Source organism: Sminthopsis crassicaudata, chromosome 1, assembly GCF_048593235.1.
Source record: "Sminthopsis crassicaudata isolate SCR6 chromosome 1, ASM4859323v1, whole genome shotgun sequence".
Classification (NCBI taxonomy): Eukaryota; Metazoa; Chordata; class Mammalia; order Dasyuromorphia; family Dasyuridae; genus Sminthopsis; species Sminthopsis crassicaudata.
The window spans coordinates 49,837,733-49,860,847 of NC_133617.1; the positions used below are offsets into that span (position 1 = coordinate 49,837,733).

The window sequence follows — 23,115 nt, forward strand, 5'->3', positions numbered from 1 at the left end:
CGCGACGAGGTTGTTTTCAGCGCCGCGGGGTTTGGTTGTCCGGCCCTGGTCGCTCGGTCTCGGCGGCGGCGGCGGTTGGCTTGAGGAAGGGGGGGAGGAGGACGGTGGCCGCTGAGGGGACGGCGTCCGGGGAGGGGGGGAGGGAGGGGACTTCGGCTGGCTAGAGGCGGCGGCGGCGGCGGCAGCGGCGGCGCTCGGCCTGAGGCGGCGGCGGCGGCGGAGGCCGTAGGACTCCCGGCTGAAGCGGCGCAGGGTCCCCCTCCCAGGCTCGGACTGAGGCGGCCGCGGCGGCGGCGTTGGCGGCAGCGGGGCCCGGCCAGGCCAGGCCCCGGCTAAGGCCCAGGCCCCGGGCTCGGGCTCGGTGAGGCGGGGGGCGCCGCCGGCGGCGGGGGCGGCCCCGCGGGCCTCGGGACGATGACTCTGGAGTCCATGATGGCGTGTTGCCTCAGCGACGAGGTGAAGGAATCCAAGCGGATCAACGCCGAGATCGAGAAGCAGCTGCGGCGGGACAAGCGGGACGCCCGGCGGGAGCTCAAGCTGCTCCTCCTCGGTGAGCCCCGCCCGGCCCCTCCCTGCCTCAGTTTCCCTACCCGGGAGGCAAGGCCCTTGCCCACCTCCTCCGGCCATCGATCCCCCGCGCCTGGGCCCCGAGTCCGGTCGGGGCCTTGCCTCTGCCCCGGAGCCCCCCTCCCCCTCCCCGGGAACTCCCCAAGCCCCTCGTGTGCTCCGCGCCATCCCGGGCTCTAGAGGAGCCCGTGGGCCCTCCCCGTCGCCCCCCCTCACTCCCCCCAGGACACACCTGTTGCTGGTACCTGGGCTTAGCCACCTGCTCGGGGTTTGTTGTCAGTGAAAATAAGGGCGGGCTGAAGGATTTAACCCCCTCCCCCGGGATGCGCTGGGGCGAAGCAGCGCCCCCCAACCCTTTCTCACATTCTGGAAATGTTGGAGACGAGTCCGACGGGCCGGAATCAGGAGATTTCGTCTCTGAGGCAGTGTCATCTTTCCAAAAAATCTGGGCCCTGTGGCCCAGGGCGCCCTAGGGAAGTGCCTCCAGGCTGGCGTGAGGAGGCCCACCTTCGGAGAGAGGCCGGAGGGATAGCTAGCTGGCCACCGGGGACTGCAAGACACCCTTAGGGCAGGCCGGTGTAGGAGCCGGGAGCCTCCCCTGTCCCTGGTGCTAGACGGGAGCCCGCGCCGAGCGAGCCCCTTCCCCGCACTCCACCCCCTCTCCCTCCCCATCCCCCACCCATAGACTTCCCAACTCTGAGGGGGGAACCATCGTGTTTAGGCGGGTGAGGATGCTTCTGAGGGGCGCGGGCTTCCTCGGGGCCACGGACCTGGAAGGAAACTCGGAATGGCTGGCAGTGTTTGCCAGGGAGGATCGGAGGGGGGTAGTTTGGGAGCCCCGGGAAAGGGAGACGCCGGGAGTTGCTGCTCTCGGAATAATGCACCAGTCAGGTTCCCGTGAGACTGAGGAAGTGTGAGGCGTGCGGTTTTGTATGAACTTCGCGGTGTCTCTTGCATGCACTTTGGGTTTAAAATGGAAGTCGGGTTCAAGGATGCAGCCTTGGCGGGGCTATATTTGACTTGAAGAACCTCCTACAAAAGCTAAAGAGCTTCTGTTAATGCAGCTCTCCGTGGAGTCTCGGGGGTATTGTGGAGTCGAATGTAGCCTACAGTGCCTCTTCCTGGGTGTGGGGACCGACCTTTCCATTTTTTGGGCTCCCCTCCCCCCAAAGTGAAACATTTAGGGTCCATTTAAAAAACTAATGGCAGCGTCTCAGGATTGGTGTTTCCATGCCGATGTCTTCCAATTTTTCTATCTTAATTGCTCCTCATTTCCAGTAGCGTAGCTCCATTTCCTCTCCTAAGCTGAGTGGCAGATCAGGATCGAAGAGCTGCTACTTTCTGCGCACCCCCCTCCTCCTTTCCCGTGGTTGCATTAGTGGTAAATGGAAATGGTTTTGCTGTTCAATTTCAAGTCTTTATTCTTGAGAGGAAAAGGAATCTAGACATGCATTAGGTTAGTTGTAGAATTTAGGATAACTTTAAAGAACAAAGTGCAACAGATGAATGCAGCACAAAGCCATAGACTGGGTTCAAACCCCCCCCAGAACATTGGATTTAGAATCAGAAGATCCTACTAATTGTGTGAGGAGGGCTGAATTGCTTAGCTTCTTTGAGCCTCATTTTCATCCGCTGGGGAATGGGTCACTCAAACTATCAAAATTTGGTTAGTGTGTGCTATGTGCTGGCCACTGTGCTAAGCACTTTACAACCATTATCTTATTTAATCCTCCTAACAACCTAGGAAGTAGGTGCTATTATTATCGAGATTTTACAGATGAGGAAACTGAGGCAGATAGATTTAAGAGACTTGCCATCCCACAGTGTTTGAGGTTGCATTTGATTTCTGGTCTTTCCCATCATTGTACTCTATGTGCCACTAACTGTCTGCCACACCTCTTGGTTTAGATCAGTGGTCCTCAAACTTTTTAAATAGGGGCCAGGTCACTTTTCCTCAGACTGTGGGAGCTGGACTAGAGTAAAAACAAAAGCTCACACTCTGTCTCCACTCCTCAGCCCATTTGCCATAACCCGGCAGCCGCCTGCGGAGCTGTAGTTTGAGAGTCTAGATGATCAAAGGAGACAATAGATGGAAATCACCATATGGAGGAGAAGACTGTGCTTGTGGTTTTTGTTGGTATAAGAATTCCCTGGTCAGGAAACTTCCTCTATCAATGAACATTAGGCCCTTCTCTGTTGGAGTTGCCTAGCACTCTGAGAAGTGATGTCCAGGGTCATACAGCCAGTCTCCGTTGGAAGTAAGACTTGAACCCAGCTCTTCCTGGATTCAAGGCTGCCCCTCTTCTCTCTCTACCATGCCATGAAATCTGTATATATGAGCTTAATTAAAGCTTATATTAAAGCTTATTTAAAAATAATTTCCTGTGTAGCTGTTTAGGGTTTGAGGGTCCACCTGAATGGAGTGCTTGCTTTATAGCTTACAAAAGTGTACATCAACATTGAGATATGTAATTACAAATTCAGCTCTCATTTTTTAGTTACATCCAAGTCTTTGTGACCCTATTTAGAGTTTTCTTGGCAAAGACACTGAAGTGGTTTGACATTTCTTTTGCCAGCTCATTTTACAGATGAGGAAACTGAGTCATCAGGTGAAGTGACATGTTCAGGGTCACACAATCAGTAAGAGGAATCTTCCCGATTCCATTGTCAGAACTCTTATGCACTGCACCATTTAGCTGCTCTGGTAATATAAAAACTATTTCTATTTTCTAAATGAGTATTCTGAGACTCATAGGTAAGGACTCATAGAGTGGTCATTTTCAAAACTAGGACTTGAATCCAGTATCCTGAGCCCTGTGCTTTTACTGTATACCCCTCTGCCCCTTTCCAGAAATGATTGATGAAAGATAAAAACACCTCATTGTCATTGTTACTGATTCACTATTTTATAACTTGATTATATTTTTATGTAACTGATCATTATGAACTTACTATTGATATTCCATAGATAAGGAATGCTGTTTCTAGGTTTCTACTAGTGTTAAGAAATACTAACTGAGTTCATGTAAACCTTTGATCATTAAATGAAGTATTGGAGTTAGTTCGGTTTTCTTCACAACTTCCCCAGGTTCCTCCTGAATACTAAAAAGAATGAAATTCTGTATTGGGTGTGGTTGCTTTTAATAGGAAGGGTGTCCATATAATAGTGGGACTATTGCCTTCTGCAAAAGAAAACATACTCTTCTTTTTCCAAATCCTGAGTATTTTACTAAAGTGATCCTCTTCTGTCAGTGTAGTCACAGTAAGTGAAGGAAGTATATATGAGCCACTTTCTGAGGGACTGTCTTCATTTTCAGTTAAATCATTTTTTCCTTGCTTACTTTTACCCATTGGTAGTTGGAATAGGAAAACAGACGCTTAAACTTATTAGCAAAATACTCCAAAAATGCTTTTTTTTTTTTTTTTTTTTTTATTCTGGGGCTTATATGCTAATTAGCTGAAATGATTATTTTTTTCCCCTTCCCATTGTCATTTAAAATGCAATTCTCAGTTGGTAATTCCTAGCCAGAGAACCGTTATCAATTTGTATATTATAGCAGGGCATTTCAATATGTTGCTTTGAGTTCTTATTCAAAAGTTAGAGTGCTGTGACCCAGCCCTAGAATTAATTTCCGTGAATTATCCAAGCACTTTGGAGCTCTGGGCCTATTCTTTGCGTTTACTTTTCTTGCTCTGGGGTGGTTTTTGCGGTGAGCACGTGAGGAAGTGTGTGCCACTAGATATTTAACCACAAAAGGTTTCATTTTCTGATTTTTGTGGTGTAGCTGTTCCCCATAAGAGACCAGTATCATCAGCAGTACTGAAAAGACTTGTAATTACCGTTTGTAGTGCTAGATATTTGGAACAATGTGCAATGAAATAAATTTTCTTGGTGGTGGGGCCTCCATAGGGCTCATTTGGGGGCTTCTATACTTTATACAGAAAGGTTTATTTTCTCTTGAATTTTAAATGCAATTAGATGTGCATAAAAATCAGAGAATGATGGTTGTGTTGGAGTGACTGAAATTCAGTTCAATTCAGATAAAGTTCAGTTCAATCTTGTATTTATTAACCCCCTACTATATTACAGGCACCGTGCTAGATGCTGAGGATATAAAGCTTGGTGGCTGGGAGTGGGGAATGAACTAGGTGTGAAGGAAACTTTGTTAAGCAGCTTCCCTTCTGTTTGTGGACAGAAAAAACACTTAGAAGATTAAAAACAAAATATATTTAATTTTCCTTCGAGAGAGAATTAGCCACTGGGTTGAATCAGAACAGACTTCCCACAGAAGATGGTACCTAACCTGAGTTTTGAAGAAAGCTAGGGTTCTAAGAGGTGATGATGAATAGGGAACAGATTTCCCGAATGAAAGGTTAGTACATGCAAAGGGAGTATGGGGAAGAGCAGGCAACCAATTTGACTGGAATATAAAGGGTTTGAAGGATGGTGATATATTAAGCTTAGGAAGCTAAACTGGGACCAGGTGATGAAGACCTTTCAAAGGCCAAATAGAAAGATTTGTATTTTAACAAAAGGCAGCTTCTTGAGCAGGGGGCCTGGATGAGCACTTGTATGAGGTAACTGCTTTGTGTATCCTTTCCCATCTTGTGGTTGTAATTTATCTTTGTTTTCCAAGAAGACCATGACATCAGGAAGGTTGACATCACGACTTGCAAGGAATTCCAACACACGTGTTAGGACTGGATAAGGTGTCCACTGAACTTCCCTTCCAGCCCTCAGATTCTGTGATTCTGTTACCTGTGCTTTAGAAATCTCATTGAGAATGAATTGGAAGAGGGAAATATTTAAGTCAGAAAAATCGGTAGGGAGGCTGGGAAGTGATGAGTGCTTGAATTAGATTGGTAGCTGTGTTCATAGAAAGGGGTGGATGGATAAAGTATGTATTGGGAAGGTAGACTTGACAGCCTCTAAAGGCTGGGTTGGGGAGAGAAGAATCTAGATGACTGTGGTTTGAAACCTGGGTGTAGTACCTTCAGCAGAAATCTAAAACTAAGCTTTAATGTAATGCCTTTTTGAAAATGTAAACTCTCACGTGTTGTTTATTGTAAGTATTCACTTAATGTGTTCCTTTTCCTGATGATGGGTTCTTTTTCCTTTTCTATGAATTACCTCTAAGCAGGATGGTCTTTCAGTACCTTTTCGCTAAAGCCATCCCCAGTGACCAGCCTCTGTAGCAGAGTTGTCAATCTGCCTTCACACTTTTGGTCGTCCTTTCTCCTATAGCCACTATTCTGAATCTGTTGAATTTGAACTTTATCAAAGTTATCTTAATTCTCAAACATTTATGGAGCATCTTTAGTCTGCTAGAAAGTGCTTTGCATTAGGAATCGAGATCTGTGTTTTAGTTAAATCATCAAGTATTTGCTAAGGGACTACTGTGTTCCAGGCACCATGCTAAATTTAAGATATACAGAGAAAGACAAAAACAGTCCAGTTGCCCTCAGAGAGCTCATATTTGAATGGGAAAAGACTACATGAAAAACTGTTTATAGACAACATTTATTCAAGATAAACTATAGGTAATTTCAGAGGAAATGCCCTGGCATGAAGAGGCACCGGGAAAGACATCTTGTATAAAATGGGATTTTGACTGAGATGTTGTGAAAGCTGCCCAGAAACCCAGAGTCAGAGATGAGGAGGGAAAGCATTTTCATTTCTGGGAGGGGGGTGGCGGCGGAGGGAAAATGCCTGGAATCTGCAATTGTAGGCTTGTGTGGAGGGAGAAGCAGGAGTCTGGAATCCTGGATCACAGTACACAGAGAAGCGTGAAGTGGGAGTTGAAGAGAAGATTTTCTGTTTGATCCTAGGGATGATGGAAATCAATGGAGTTTATTTGATTTGAGGATGGTGTGGTTTGATCCATACTTCTGGAAGATCACTTTAACACTGACTGAAAGGTAGGAAGGAAGGCCCCAGGCTTTGGTACTCTCTGCTGTTTGTTAGCCAGATGTACCTAGGCAAATAATCTTATCTCTTTGAATCTCAGTTTTCCTTATCTGTGATACAGGGAGCTTAAGACTTGCTCTCAAATGCGATTATTAAATGAGATAATTTTTATGGGGTATTTTATAAATTAATGTAAAGGGCAGTTATTACTAAATACAATACACAATACACAGAATAATAAAAATGAACCCATTCACTAGCTTACACTTTGTGGTGACATACATAGTAAATGTTGTTTTAAAGTAGTCTCCAGAGCTATTGACAAAGCTTTTGACTGAATTAGACTTAGAATTGAAAGGGATCTCAGTGGAGAAACAACTTTCAAGGGATACCACACAAGGGATATTCCCTCACTTTATTGACTATCATTGATAATAATAGATAATAATAATAACAATAAGTGTTTATTAAGTACCTACTGTGTGCCAGGAAGTGTGTCTTTAGTACTAGAGGTAAAAGACAGGAGCTCCAAGTCTAATGAGAGAGAGCATGTAAACAAGTATGTATAGCCAAGCTATATAAGAATATATTGGAAATAACTAGAATTAAGGGGATTGGAAAAAACTTCTTGTAGAAAGTGGATTTTACTTGGGATTTGAAAGAGACCAGGGAAGCCAGTCAATGGAAATGAGAAAGAGTATTTCAGATATGGGAACCACTGGGTTTGGGGATATTAAAGTAGGGCAAAGCTTCTTAAACTGTGGGTCACACCTCATATGGGATTGTATAACTGAATGCAGGAGTCATGAAAAATTTGGCAGTAAAAGATTTTTGAATGTAATCACCAAAAATTAATTCAAAATCAAATGCATAATGAATCCAAGGTGTTTCTGGCATCACCTGCCCAGTTTGCACTGCATGACTTTACTGCAGCCTTGGTACTGAACACATAGCATGTGCACCAATGCTGCCAGAAACAAGCATTCATGGTTATGAGTGGGAAAAATATAATCATCTCTGGACCAAGTAGGATGACTTCTTGGGAAGAAGGGGAAAGGGAACAAATGGTTATTAAGCTCCTACTATGTGCAAAATATCTCATTTGATCCTCCTAGCAACGCTATTATTATTATCCTCATTAAATAATTGGGGGAACCTGAAGATTGTTGTTATTTGCCTTTTGTCCTCCTTGACATCAGGGAGGTGATGCCATAACATGTAGTAAGCAAATTGGATTTATGTGAGGGAGGGCTTACTTACTTACTTACAAGGTTACTTACTGGTCTCACCCCTCCAGAGTCATCTGAGTCCAGTGGCCAGCTTTAGATCAGGACGACTGGAGTTGGGCCTGGATGCAATGGGAGACCTTGGTCTCTCTTTTTTTTTTTCCTGTGGCTGGGGTTAAGTGACTTGTCCAGGGTCACACAGCTAGGAAGTATTAAGTGTCTGAAACCAGATTTGAACTCAGGTCCTCCTGAATTCAAGGCTGGTGCTCTATCCACTGCGCCACCTAGCTGCCCCCCAGACCTTGATCTTTTTAAGCTCAGTTCTCAACTGGTCTCAGTTTGATTGAGGCTGCCCCTATTCAGGGATGAAGGCTAAGTTAACAATTAAGGCAAAGAATCTTTTCTTTCCCCTAACCAAAAACAAACAAACAAATAAATGGCTTGCTAAGGTTCATGCAATAACTAGTTAGTGTCTGAGGTAGGATTCCAGTTCAAGCTTTTATGACTCCAGGCCTAGTATTCCATCCACTATGCTACTTAACTGCCTCTTAGTGAAGGATAGTGGGGAGAAAATTGTGTATTATGTTAATCACCGTATAATCTTGTTGTTGCTGTGTATAATGATCTCCTGGTTCTACTCATTTCACTTAGCATCAGTTCATGTCTCTCCAAGCCTCTTTGTATTCATCCTGCTGGTCATTTCTTACAGAACAATAATATTCCATAATATTCATATGCCACAATTTACCCAGTCATTCTCCAATTGATGGAAATCCATTCAATTTCCAGTTTCTAGTCACTACAAAAAGGATTGCCACAAACATTTTTGCATATGTGGGTTCCTTTCCTTCCTTTAAGATCTCTTTGGGATTTAAACCCAGTAGTAACACTGCTGGATCAAAGGGTATGCACAGTTTGATAACTTTTTGAGCATAGTTACAATTTGCTCTTCAGAATGATTGGGTCTGTTCACAAGTCCACCAACAATGTATCAGTGTCCCAGTTTTCCCCCAACATTCCCACCAACATTTGTCATTATCTTTTCCTGTCATCTTAGCCAATCTGAGAATTATGTAGTGGTATCTCAGAGTTGTCTTAATTTTCATTTCTCTGATCAATAATGATTTGGAGCACCTTTTCATATGACTAGAAATAGTTTCAATTTCTTCGTCTGAAAATTGTCTGTTCATATTCTTTGACCGTTTATCAATTGGAGAATGGCTTGATTTGAATAAATTCTTTATATTTTGGAAATGAGACCTTTATCAGAACTTTTTAAAAATTAATTTTATAATTATAACATTTTTTTGACAGTACATATGCATAGGTAATTTTTTAACAACATTATCCCTTGTACTCCCTTCTGTTCCGAATTTTTCCCCTCCTTCCCTCCACCCCCTCCCCTAGATGGCAGGCATTCCCATACATATTAAATATGTTATAGTATATCCTAGGTACAATATATATGTGCAGAACTGAATTTTTTGTTGTTGTTGTTGCAAAGGAAGAATTGGATTCGGAAGGTAAAAATAATCTGGGGAGAAAAACAAAAAATGCTAACAGTTTACACTCATTTCCCAGTGTTCCTTTTTTGGGTGTAGCTGATTCTGTCCTTCATTGATCAATTGGAATTGGATTAGCTCTTCTCTATGTTGAAGATGATATCCACTTCCATCAGAATACTGAGATCCTCATACAGTATCATTGTTGAAATGTAAAATGATCTCCTAGTTTCACTCCTCGTTTCACTCAGCATCAGTTGATGTAAGTCTCTCCAAGCCTCTCTGTATTCATCCTATCAGAACCTTTGAATGTAAAAATGTTTTCTCAGCTTATTGCTTCCCTTCTAATTTTATTTGTGTTCATTTTGTTTGTAAAAAAAAAAAAAAAAAAAAACACAAAACCTTTTTAAATTAATATAATCAAAATTTTCTATTTTGTGATCAATAATAATCTTTAGCTCTTTGTTCACAAATTTCCTCCTCCTCCACAGGTCTGAGAGGTAAACTATCCTATGTTCTTCTAATTTATTTATAATCTCATTCTTTATGTCTAGATCATGAACCCATTTTGACCTTATCTTGGTATATGGTGTTAAGTGTGGGTCAATGCCTAGTTTCTGCTATACTAATTTCCAATTTTCCCAGCAGCTTTTGTCAAATAGTGAATTCTTATCCCAAAAGTTGGGGTCTTTGGGTTTGTCAAACACTAGATTGCTATGGTTTGACTATTTTGTCCTGTGAACCTAATGTATTAAAAGCTCAAGATTCTAAGGGATGAGTTGAGGAAGCAGACTGTACTAAGAGAGGGAGAACACATAGATGTATTATGATCTCTATTGTACAGATGAGGAAACTAAGGCAAACAGGTTGTGACTTCCCTAGGGTCATGCACCTAATAAGTATCTGAGGTCAAATTTGAACTCTGGTGTTCCTGACTCCCAACATTTTGTTCATTGCACTGCCTAGAAATGTAGATACAGAAGTGTATACTGGGTATTATAAGAACATGAAGAATTCAGAAAAGCATAGGAAGATTTAGATAAACTGAGTGAATTTAAAACCAAGAAAACAATATGTCCCATGACTACAACATAAGTGGGAAAATAATGAAGCAAAACTGAAAGCTATGTAAATTTATTATTTGGCTCCAGAGAAGTGGTGAAAATGTACTTCCTCGTAGAATGGGGAATATTGCCTATGCAGTATCTCAATTGATCTGTTTTTTATCTTTTTAAAATCTTTGTTATAATAAGGGTTGACTGGATGGAGAAAAAAATATGCTAATCATATGTAAGCCCTTTAAAAATGAATATGTCAGAACATAGGTGGCACTGTTATTTATTTATTTATTTTAAGGTAGTTAGAGGTAGACTTTGGAGGGCTTTTAAAAAAATTTCCATAGCATTTTATTTTTCCAGTTATACGCAAAGATAAACTTTAGTATTAAATTTTGTAAGATTTTGATTTCCAATTTTTTTCTCCCTCTTTCCCTTACCTCCTCCTTCCCCAGTAAGCAAACAATCTGATAGAAGTTATACCTTACAATTATTTTAAACATATTTTGGAAGGCTTTTAAATGCATAGTACCTAAAGGTGTTGCATTTTATTACAGAAAGAATGAAGTCTTGGGATTACATATTCATGGACCTAATGTTGAAAAGGGAACTTATTTATCATCTAATTCAATTCTCACGCTTTTTCTCCTGGGTGTGTGTGTGTGTGTGTGTCTGTCTGTCTCTGTCTTTCTCCTTTCTCTTAGTTTGCTCAAGGTCATACTGATAGTAAATGTCAGAAATGTGATTTGAATTCAGGACCAATGCTCTTTCCACTGTACATACAGTATTTCCCATGGTTAGAGTAAATTTTAAAAAGGTGGTTTGGAAGCCAGGTAGAAGAAAGAAAGGGGGAAAAGATTGCATGCAGGAAGACTAGTTAAATGGCTAACCCAATAGCTGTAAAGCTAGTTTTGGAATCCAAGTTTTTTGATATTTAGGCCAAGAAATTTTCTGTTATAGCCCACTGCCAGCTAGAATGTTATAGTGAACATGGTGATACCTTGATTGACTTGATTAACTTTTTTGGCCTTCCTCTCTTGAATTGGGAACTGATAATATTATTGATTGGTATATTGGGCATATATTGGTATATTGGTATATAAGTGTGCCACGTCTGGAGTTAGGAACAAGGAACATATAAGTTCAGATGAGAATCGAGAAAGAGCTATCAATCTGTCAATCCTTTCCGTGTCCAGGCCGGGTGAGGTTTCCCGCGTTGTTCACTTAGCAGCTGTGTGACCTTGGGCAAATCACCTAATCTCTGCCTTAGTTTCTTCAATTGTAAAATGAGCTGGAGAAGGAAATGACAAAAGTATCTAGTATCTTTGCCCTACAACTCCCACGAAGAGCCGGACACAATTGATAGGACCAATAACAACACCATCATAGATTCTAAAATTGTTAAAAATTAGGACAAGTCCTAAACATGTGGTATCTTGACAGTAGCAGAAACCATAAGAAGTTCTGTAAATGAGACTTGAGGGCAGTGTAGAATTGACTGAGCTTTTGAATTCATTAGGAATATAGGAAAGAGAGACCTTTTTTTTTTTTCCCCCAGGGACCTGAAATTCCCGAACTTTGGCAGACTGAGACTGCTCTAGGTGATAAGTTTTATGGAGGTCAGAGGTACTTTGCTTATCAGTGGTCCTTTACCCTTGACTTTCATTTCACTTGTAGGGCAGGGAGTTCCTAACTTGGTTCTTTCTTATAACTTATCAGTTTTTACCATTAAGATTCTTATTTGACAGGATTTATCTTCCCTGGATTTTCTTTTCTTTCTTTCTTTTTTCTTTTTTCTTTTTTTTCTTTTTTTTTTTTTTTTGGCTGAGGCAGTTGGGGTTAAGTGACTTGCCCAGGGTCACACAGCTAGGAAGTGTTAAGTGTCTGATGTCAGATTTGAAATCTGGTATTCCTGACTTCTGGGAGGATGCTCTACCCACTGCGCCACCTAGTTACCCTTCCCTGAATTTTCTTAGAGGATGACTAGAGATTTCTTAGTGGCTGACAGATTAATGACAGAAGATTTTATTTTCTTGGGATTGCTAAAGAGAATAAACACCCTCATAAAAATTAAAAAAACAAAAAACAAAATGCTGGAGAGTATAGGAATAAATGGAGTTTTCCTTAAAATGATTTGTACCATCTATCTAAACCCAGCAGGCAAGCATTATATGTAGTGGGGATAAGCTAGAAGCATTCACAGTAAGATCAGGGATGAAACAAGATTACCCATTAATACCACTATTCAACATTGTGCTAGAAATGTTTATCTTTAGCAACAAGAAAGAGAAACTAAGGGGATTAGAGTAGGTAATGATATGTTTACAGAATCCTAGAAAGTCAACTAAAAAAAATTATCAGAAACAGTTAGCAACTTTAGCAAAGTTGCTGGATATAAAATAAACTCACATAAGTAATCAACATTTCTTTATGTCACTTGACAAAGCCCAGCAGCAAGAGATAGAAAGGGAAATAACTATAGACAATATAAAATAATTTGGGAATCTACCTGCCAAGACAAAGCCAGGTATGAACACAATTGCAAAACATTTTTGAAACAAAATTAGATCTAAACAATTGGAAAAATATTGATTGCTCATGGATTGGCTGAGCTAATAAAATAAAAATGAGAAAATTGCTTTATTGAGCTAGGAAAAATATCAGAATTCATCAGGAAGAACTAAAAGGTCAAGAATATCAAGAGGATTAATGGGGAAAAAATGCAAAGGAAAGTGGCCTAGCCATGCCTGACCTAAAACTATATTATAAAAGCAGTGGTCATCAAAACCATTTGGTACTAGCTAAGAAATAGTCAATCAGTGGAATAGGGTTAAGTACAAAAAGTACAATAGTCAATGACTATAGTAGTCTAGAATTTGATAAATCCAAAGATTCTAGCCTTTGTGATAAGAACTTACTATTTATCAAAAATTGCTGGGAAAATTGGAAAATTATATGGCAGAAACTAGGAATTGATCTGTATCCCAAAAGACTTTGGATAGAGAATGCTATATGCATCTGGAGGGAGAACTATGAGACTGAATATGGATCAAAGCATACTATTTTTACCTTTTTTGTTTTTTTTCCTTTTATAACAAAGTTTTACAAAAATGAAAAACTGTTTTTACATGTATTGGGGAAAATAAAATACTATTGGGGGGAAAAAAAGAATAGTTCCAAATAAGAGCATGCAGAAGATTCCCAGAAGGTAGTAAAGTGGCATTGTGGAAGAGTGTATTTGTGACATCTGAATATTCTAGGTTCTGTTAACCTGAAAAGTGGGTGAAAGCCTAGGTCCTTTTTCAATGATCATAGTGTTAAACATACCATTTGTTTAGAAATGAGTTGTGAGCTGATATCATTGAGAAAATTCAACCTAGTAGATATTAATTCTTCCAGAATTGTCTTGTTAAATAAAACTTAGCCTTCATCACATCCTTCTTTGTTTAGCTATCTCTGAGGGACTTCCTATTGCTTACAGGATAAAGTCCAAACTCTTCAATCTAATGCTCACGGTCTTCCAATCTGGTTTCAGCCTGTTTTTAGTCTTTTATCTTTTGTTACTTCCTCTCAAATATTAAGTGTTTTAGCCTAACAATCTTTCTATAGCTGGCCCCCTTATGCAAATACCATAGTTTGATCTGTCTTTGGTTATCCTTCTTTCCTCTCACCTCTAATTTAGTAGGCTTTCAACGTGGGAGGGAAAGTTAAAGAATTTCCACATAGTTGAAGTTAAAACAACAGTGGAATGGGTCATACTGTGTGGCAGTAAACTTCCCATTACTGGAGAAATTCAAGTAGGGAAGTTTTGGGGGCTCTGAAAGAGATTCCTGCTTCAGTTGGAATGAGACTGAATGATCTTTGAAGTCCCTGCCAGTTTTGAGATTTTATTTCTTATCTTTAAGGATTAGAACTTTAGAAGCAACCTCTGCTTTAGAAAAAGGGTAATATGTGTCAAATGTAATTCATATAGTATTTCAATAGTAAATCAATAGTAATTTTAATTTAATTTATCAATTGTTTATTGTTGTTTACTATGTACATAGCTCAGTGCTAGTCTTAGTAAGGAACACAAAAATAAAGGACCCTGCCCCATGAAACTGTATGAGGCTGGTAAAACACATTGTACAGTTAGTTTAGTGTCCTTTAGACTTTCCTCTGCCTCCACCCTTCCTGCTCCTCCCATTTTCTCTTGTAACAGCTAGGAAGGTGTTTACCAGGAGCTCCAGGCTTTGACTTTATTCCTCCTGGTTAGATAGCTCTTTTTTATTTGGACTCAGAGGTGGAGGTTGTTTGAATTTCTCTATTTCTTCAGAAATTCTGTGGTTTTACTGATAGAAATTAACTTTTAAGAGTAAGAATATGGGAAGCCATTTAGGCTTTTGTCTATCCCAGCTGTTGGATTTCATTAGAAATATAATCTTCTCTTTTCTTAAACATTTAGTGAGTGTCCAGATAATATATGACACTGTACTGAGCATTTAAAGTACTTTGCTGGTTCAGGTGAGATGAATCCCTACTATCAGTGCAGTTATTTTTGTAAGGTGGGACATAATGAAGGCAGTTTGTTGTAGTGGAGAGAGCCATGATTTTTAGTCAGAATATCTTGGTTCAAGTCCTTGTTGGGCAAAATTTTTAGATGTTTAACTTTGGACAAGTGATTTTTGCCTTCTGTGAAATGGAGATGATAATTGTACTACCTGCATAGTAGAATTGTTGTGAGAGTATTTAGAAGGAGTCTTAGACCTTTTTAATGTCCTATTTAAGAGGAACTTAGACATCATCCAGACCTATCCATTTGTTAAAAATTAATGTTTTCTGTTTTCATATCTCCATTTCTAAATATATTTCCTCTCCTTTATCCAGTGAACAATGTATATGCGGCGTAGGGGGAAAGATGTGAAACCAACCAACTTATCATCTGAGTCTGATGGTGAATGTAGTATTCTTCTTCAAAGAAGGCATACCCTTATCAATTCTTTTTAGGGCCAGCTTTAATCACCGCAGTTAAGCAGCATTTATTATCTGAGTTTTGTTTTTATTTTTGTAGTCTTACATATTGTTTTTCTTATTTCATTTTACAATACTTCATAAATCTTACCTTTCTTTGAATTCTTCATATTCACTCTTTAAGCAAACAATCATTCTTGAAATGACTTTATTTCCTATTTTTTCATGAAAAAATTCATTCATGAAAATTCATGAAAAAGTGCTAGAGAGACTATATGGGGGTATTACGTAGGATCTTCTTGTCATTGATGTTATTGATTTGGGGAGTATGTACCTTTAGTGAGGACTCTGCTTCAAAGGGGAGGGTCATTTTAGCTTCATTCCAAATTACTTTCCACAATAGTTGGACCAATTCACAGTCATTTTTCTCCTCTTTAAAAAGATGATTTGCTTCAGCCATGTAGTCAGTCAGTAGTTCAGCTAGCACTAGAGTACAGATATCTTCATTTGCAATCCAGTTTTTTCCCTACATTAGTCTGTCTCACCTCAAATGAGATAATGTGAAAGTCCTTTGTAAATATAAAGTACTATATAAAAGTTACTAATTTCAAAAAAAGATAAAATGGATTTAATATACATATTATAGGTATATTACATACTGAGTAACATGCAGGTCTCATAGAATATATAGATAGCACAAATAATACACCAATTTATATATAGTAAATGAGGTAGACGATAACTATGTAAGGTGGTAGATACATCTGATGAGGGGACTTAAGACCATGCCATGTGGAAACTGAAAGAACTGGGGATTATATTAGAAGAGAGAACTTGGGGGAATATGGTTTCAATCTTCAATGACAGAAGGGCTTATATGTGAGAGAAAGGTTATATTTGTTTTGCTTGGTTCCAGAGGGCAGCAGTAGGACTTCTATATGTGTAAGCTGCAGGCACAAATCGCAATTGATTATTAGAACACATTTTTGAGTCTTCCGAACCTGTCAAAGAAATGATTTCCTTGGGAGGGAGCAAGTTCCTGGTCACTGTAGATCTTTAAGCAGAGATTAGATGTACTTTAAGCCATTTAGGTCTTGTTATAGGGGATCTGCACCATAACTGTCAGCTTTCTGAGGGCCTGACAAAGCTTTGTGTCAGAGAGGGCACTCTGTTCACTTGGAGTCTTTATTTGGGATAACTGGCTTAAATTTGGGGCCTCAGTTATCCTACTGTAAAATCTGGGGAGTGGGAGTAATGAGGCTAGGAGATACAATGTAACAAAGTGATGCATTTGGAGTCAAAGAACTCATTTCTCAGCTTGGCCACATCTACCTGAGTGATTTGGGGCAGGCTGCTTCATTCTTCTGGGCTTCAGTCCTCTTGACTGTAAAATCACAGGGTTGGACTAGACAGGCAACTTCACAAAACTCTTCCAACTTTAAATCTATGATCCTATTTTGTATTTCTTGGGAAATGATTTTAATTTTTTTTTTTTTTAAAGCTGTCCATCTCAGATGAAGTGTATTTTTTTGCTTGAAAATAAGAGAATGTGATGGGGGCAGCTAGGTGGCCCAGTGGATAGAGCACCAGCCCTGAATTTAGGAGGACCCGAGTTCAAATGTGGTCTCGGACACTTAACACTTCCTAGCTGTGTGACCCTGGGCACGTCACTTAACCCCAGCCTCAGGGGGGAAAAAAAAAAAAAGAAAAGAGAATGTGGATGAGGTGACTTCAGGCTCATTGCTAATAAATATTTCATGGTGGATGGAATTTTTTGATTTTTTTTTTTTTTCTTTTTTGGCTGGGGTTAAGTGACTTGCCCAGGGTCACACAGCTAGGAAGTGTTAAGTGTCTGAGACCAGGTTTGAACTCCGGTCCTCCTAAATTCAGGGCTGGTGCTCTATCCACTATACCACCTAGCTGCCCCCCCCCCATTTTTAAATTTTTAACATAACCTCTATTTCCTTCTTTAGTGGACCTTTCCCCAGCCCCCTTTCCAGAAGGTCATTCCTTATAGTAAAACATTTTTTTCAGAAAGAGGAAGACAGAAAAAAAGTTTTTCAAAATTTATAACATATCAAAAAGTCTAATATTATATGCAGTATCCTCCATCCAGTGTCCCTGATTCTTTCAAGAATCAGGATAGGTGTTTTTTTCTTGTCTCTTTAGGGCTAGGTTTTTTATTCATTCTAATTTTTTACATTGATGTTGATTGTTTTGTTATTTCCATTTACATTGTGATAGTCATAAGATATATTGTTTTCCTGCTTCTGTTTCATTTTGTATCAGTTCATATACATCTTTTCCTCTCTTTATTCATCATATCATTGTTTCTTACCAAATAGTAATACTGAATTACTACAGTTTGTTTAGCCATTCTCCTACTGATGGACATCTTTTTTGTATCTGGTTCTTTGTCACCAAGCAAAGGTCTACTCTCAATATTTTGGTGTATATGGGGATTTTCTGTGTTTTCATTGGGGCTTCTTAAGCATACACTCTTCAATGGAGTCTTTGGATTGGGGTAGCTTGATGCTGCAGTCGGTAGAGCCCTGGACCTGGAGCTAGGAAGACCTGAGTAAAAATCTGTCAGACTCTTACTAAGGGGTGACTAGGCAAGTCACTTAACTGCTGTCTGCCTCAGTTTATCTTCTACAGTTATTATGAGGATCAAATAAGATATTTGTAAAGCACTTAGCATAGTACTTAGATGATTAATTAATGCTTTTCTCCTTGTATGTCCCTGGGTCACAGAGTATGAACATCTTATTAACTTGATACTTCCAGTAGATTCCTGAAGGGAATCTTAATTAAGTTCATGCTCCTATTTTATAGAAGAGGAAACGGAAGCCCGTAGAGCAATGACTTGCCTAACTAGTATGGAATAGAGCTGAGATGACCACCAAGCTTTACTGAATCTCTTTACCCTAAGGAATCTGAGCCTATTAAAATGTATCAGTCTTTGCTTCTGTTTATACTTGTCAGTATATTTCATTAAAATGATAACTTACACATTTTTAATTGGACTTTTTTCTGATGAGCTTCAAATGTATTTGTTTTTTATCTTCATGAAATCCTTTTGATGAATAGATAGATTTTTTTCCCCCCCATTTTTACAGATGCACAAATTTGAAGCATGACTATAACTATTTGACATGATTGTCACTGCACTGATGTCTCCTTGCTATTAGCTAAGTGTAGCAACAGAAATTTGTCAGTCTGGTGAAAACTGTGTAGCTTTTATTTTCTTTTATTTTATTTTTTCTAACTTAGTGGTTTTTTAGTGTGATGATATGAAGGATTCCTCCCAGTTCAGGTGTTTATAACTTTATAATGTGATGATGCATATCATCTCTGATTTTCTTTAAGTTCTTACTAAAATCCCATCTTTTATTGGAAGCCTTATTAAATCTTGTGCCTTCTATCTGTTATTTCCTATTTATCTTGCATATGGCTTGAACATATATTTGTTTGCTTGTTGTCATCTCTTTAAGTAAACTCCTTGAGGGCAGGGCCTCTTGAATCCCCAAGGATTTATTTAGCACAGTACCTGGCACAGAGACACTTAATAAATGTTTCTCGATTTTGATGAATTTTTGAAAATTGAAATTCAATTTTGAATTTTATTTCCCTCCCCCCTGAGGCTGGGGTTAAGTGACTTACCCAGGGTCACACAGCAATTTTGAATTTTAGAAACGCAAAGTCCCAGGCCATATTTTCACCTTAATAAGACTTTGTTACTAGCATGCTTCATTCTTTTTTTTTTTTTTTTAAATACATGTTAAATATATTACAGTATATTCTAGATACAATATATGTGTGTAGAACCGAATTTCTTGTTGCACAGGAAGAATTGGATTCAGAAGGTAAAAATAACAGTTTACACTCATTTCCCAGTGTTCCTTTTCTGGATGTAGCTGATTCTGTCCATCATTAATCAATTGGAATTAGATTAGCTCTTCTCTGTGTTGAAGATATCCACTTCCATCAGCATACATCCTCGTACAGTATCATTGTTGAAGTGTATAATGATCTTCTGGTTCTGCTCGTTTCACTTAGCATCAGTTGATGTAAGTCTCTCCAAGCCTCTCTGTATTTCTCCTGTTGGTCATTTCTTACAGAACAATAATATTCCATAACCTTCATATACCATGATTTACCCAACCATTCTCCAATTGATGGACATCCATTCATCTTCCAGCTTCTAGCCACTATGAAAAGGGCTGCCACAAACATTTTGGCACATACAGGTCCCTTTCCCTTCTTTAGTATTTCCTTGGGATATAAGCCCAGTAGTAGTATGGCTGGGTCAAAGGGTATGCACAGTTTGATAACTTTTTGGGCATAATTCCAGATTGCTCTCCAGAATGGTTGGATTCTTTCACAACTCCACCAACAATGCATCAGTGTCCCAGTTTTCCCACAGCCCTTCCAACATTCATCGTTATTTGTTCCTGTCATCTTAGCCAATCTGACAGGTGTGTAGTGGTATCTCAGAGTTGTCTTAATTTGCATTTCTCTGATCAATAGTGATTTGGAACACTCTTTCATATGAGTGGAAATAGTTTTAATTTCATCATCTGAAAATTGTCTGTTCATATCCTTTGACCATTTATCAATTGGAGAATGGCTTGATTTCTTATAAATTAAAGTCAATTCTCTGTATATTTTGGAGATGAGGCCTTTATCAGAACCTTTAACTGTAAAAATGTTTTCCCAATTTGTTACTTCCCTTCTAATCTTGTTTGCATTAGTTTTGTTTGTGCAGAAACTTTTTAATTTGATGTAATCAAAATTTTCTATTTTGTGATCAATAATGATCTCTAGTTCTCCTTTGGTCAAAAATTCCTTCCTCCTCCACAGGTCTGAGAGGTAGACTATCCTATGTTCCTCTAATTTATTTATGATCTTGTTCTTTATGCCTAAATCTTGCACCCATTTTGATCTTATCTTGGTATGTGGTGTTAAATGTGGGTCCATGCCTAGTTTCTGCCATACTAATTTCCAGTTTTCCCAGCAGTTTTTGTCAAATAATGAATTCTTATCCCAAAAGTTGGGATCTTTGGGTTTGTCAAACACTAGATTGCTATTTTTATTCACTATCTTGCCCTGTGAACCTAACCTATGCCACTGATCAACTAGTCTATTTCTTAGCCAATACCAAATGGTTTTGGTGACTGTTGCTTTATAATAGAGTTCTAGATCAGGTACAGCTAGACCACCTTCATTTAATTTTTTTTTCATTACTTCCCTTGAAATTCTCGACCTTTTGTTGTTCCATATGAATTCTGTTGTTATTTTTTCTAGGTTATTTAAATAGTTTCTTGGAAGTCTGATTGGTATAGCACTAAATAAATAGATTAGTTTAGGGAGTATTGTCATCTTTATTATATTCGCTGGGCCTATCCAAGAGCACTGAATGTCTTTCCAATTATTTAAATCTGACTTTATTTTTGTGGCAAGTGTTTTGTAATTTTGCTCATATAATTCCTGACTCTCATTTGGTAGATATATTCCCAAATATTTTATACTATCGACAGTTATTTTGAATGGAATTTCTCTTTGTATCTCTTGCTCTTGGATTGTGTTGTTAATGTATAAAAATGCTGAGGATTTATGTGGATTTATTTTGTATCCTGCAACTTTGCTAAAATTCTGAATTATTTCTAAAGCATGCTTCATTCTAATATTACTTTTTTTTTCATTGGCCTTGTTTTAGGAGGCTAAATGCTAGAGAAAATTGAACTGGAGAGCATTTGAATGCAGGAAACTAAAGTGTCATGAAAAATGAATAGAGCTTGAAACTGGCAATCAGGAGCCTTTAGTTATGTTTTTAGCCCCTGGTAATATTCCAGTGTGGCCATGGACAAATCTTTTCACTTTAGAGCTTTTGACTTGGAATCAGGAAACTGCTCTAGATATTAGCCTAGTAGCCATTGGACCTTGAAGAAGAAGACGATCTCTCTCAGACTCAGTTTCCTTATCTATAAAATGGATTTGATAATAGCACCTAGCTCACAGAATTGTTGTGAGGATCTATTGAGATAACATGTTAAATGTTTTGCAAACTTTAAAAAGCTATATTATTTTTTTGTTATCTTCCTAAGGGAGAACTGTGAAAACAATAAAACACTATGTAAAGTGCTTAGTATTAACAATTGGCTCTTAAATATTTCAAGGAGTATAATATAATTTTAAAAACAAATTACTGTTTTTAAAATTAACTAGCATTCTCTCTTCCATCCCATTGAGCAGCAAAGGAGAAAACTCATAACAATAATTCATAGTTAAGAAAAGCAAATTCATGCCTTGATTTTGTCCAAAATTGTATGTCTCATTCCTAATCTAAAGTTGTCTATCACCTCATGTCTTTGTTAGGAGGTTGGAGATATGCTTTGTTATGAGCACTCTGGAATTATGGCTGCTCATTGTATTGATCAAGTCTTTCAAACTTGCTTTTCTTTACAATATGAATAACCTATAAAATGTTTTCTTTATTTTGCGCCCTTTCACTCAATATTGGTTCATACAAGTCTCAATTTTTTTCTGAAACCATTTATAATTTCTTATGGTTACATAATATTAACATATTCATACATTACACTATAATTTGTTTAGATAATTTCCAGGAGATGGACACTACTTTAGTTTTCAGGGTTTTTTTTTAACTACCAAAAAAAAAAAAAAGCTGCTCTAAATATTTTATTAATCTTTTTGGGTTATAAGTCTGGTTAGGCTATCAATGGATTTAAAGGGTATTTATAATGCAGTTTAGTGACTTTGGGAATATAGTTCCAAATAGCTTTCCAGAATGGCAATACCAGTTAATCAGTGTGGCTTTAGTGTGCATATTTCCTTGTAGCCTTTCCAACAATTGCAGTATTCCTTTAAAAAATTTAAAAAAAAAAAATTTGTGATGAACATTTTTTCATATTGTCGTTAGTTTAGATATCTTCCTTTGAAAACTGCCTATTCATATCATTTGATCATTCCTAATAGGGGAATGGTTCATGCTTATAAATTTGAATCAATTCCTGACAAATCTTGGATATAAAAGCTTTATCAGAGAAACTTGATATTTTTCCCCAGTTACTTGTGTCACTTGGAAAAAGTGTTTTTAATTGAATTTTTTTTTTTTTTCATTCAGTCAGAAAACTCTTAGGCAGTTTGCTAGCCATTAGGTATACAAAGAAAGGAAAAATGGTCCTTGCTTTCAAGGAGTTCACTAGTGAATGTGTACAGTCAAGCTACACACACACACACACACACACACACACACACACACACACACACACACACAAATTGGAAATTGCAAAGGAAGACACTAGCATTAAGAGGGATCAAGAAAGACTTTCTGTAAAAGGTGGGATTTTAGGTTTAGAATTGAAGGAAGCTAAGATTGAGATGAGGAGGGAGAGCATTCTAGGTGTGAAAATATCTAGAGTTGGGAGATGGAGTGTCTTTTTTGAAGCTAGTAGTATAGGATCAAAGAATTAGTGGGAGATATGTTTTCAATTAAAACACTTTCTATTTCATTAACCAAAAAACCCTTGCTTGAAATTTTTAAGTCAAGTAAATCAAATTCCCACATTAATCAGATAATTTCCTATTTTGAGTCCTTTTCTATCCATAGATGTTTAATATTCATCATTGATCTGGAATCATGGTTGGTCATTGCATTTAAATAAGTTCTAGAGTCTTTCAAAATTCTATGATGTAGAAATTGTTTTCCTATTTCTTCTCATTTCATTCTGCTTGTGTTCATACAAGTCTTTCCAGGTTTTTCTTGAGACCCATCTTTTGCTATTTCTTATGGAGCAGTGATGTTCATAACATATCCCAATTTGTTCAGTCCTTCCCTACTTGATGGGTACTCCTTTTGTTTCCTATTTTTTACCACTATAAAA

The 23,115-nt window shown here is 38.5% G+C and overlaps 1 protein-coding gene across 1 annotated transcript in view; it reads left to right on the forward strand.

Moving 5' to 3' along the window:
- The first annotated feature begins 201 nt into the window (after positions 1-201).
- The window catches only part of GNA11 (G protein subunit alpha 11), a 70,703-nt gene continuing 47,789 nt past the window's right edge, over positions 202-23,115 (forward strand). The window contains exon 1 of the mRNA XM_074302117.1: positions 202-550. Within this exon, the coding sequence (XP_074158218.1) occupies positions 415-550 (136 nt within the window). The 5' untranslated portion in view covers positions 202-414. The remainder of the gene's footprint in view (positions 551-23,115) is intronic.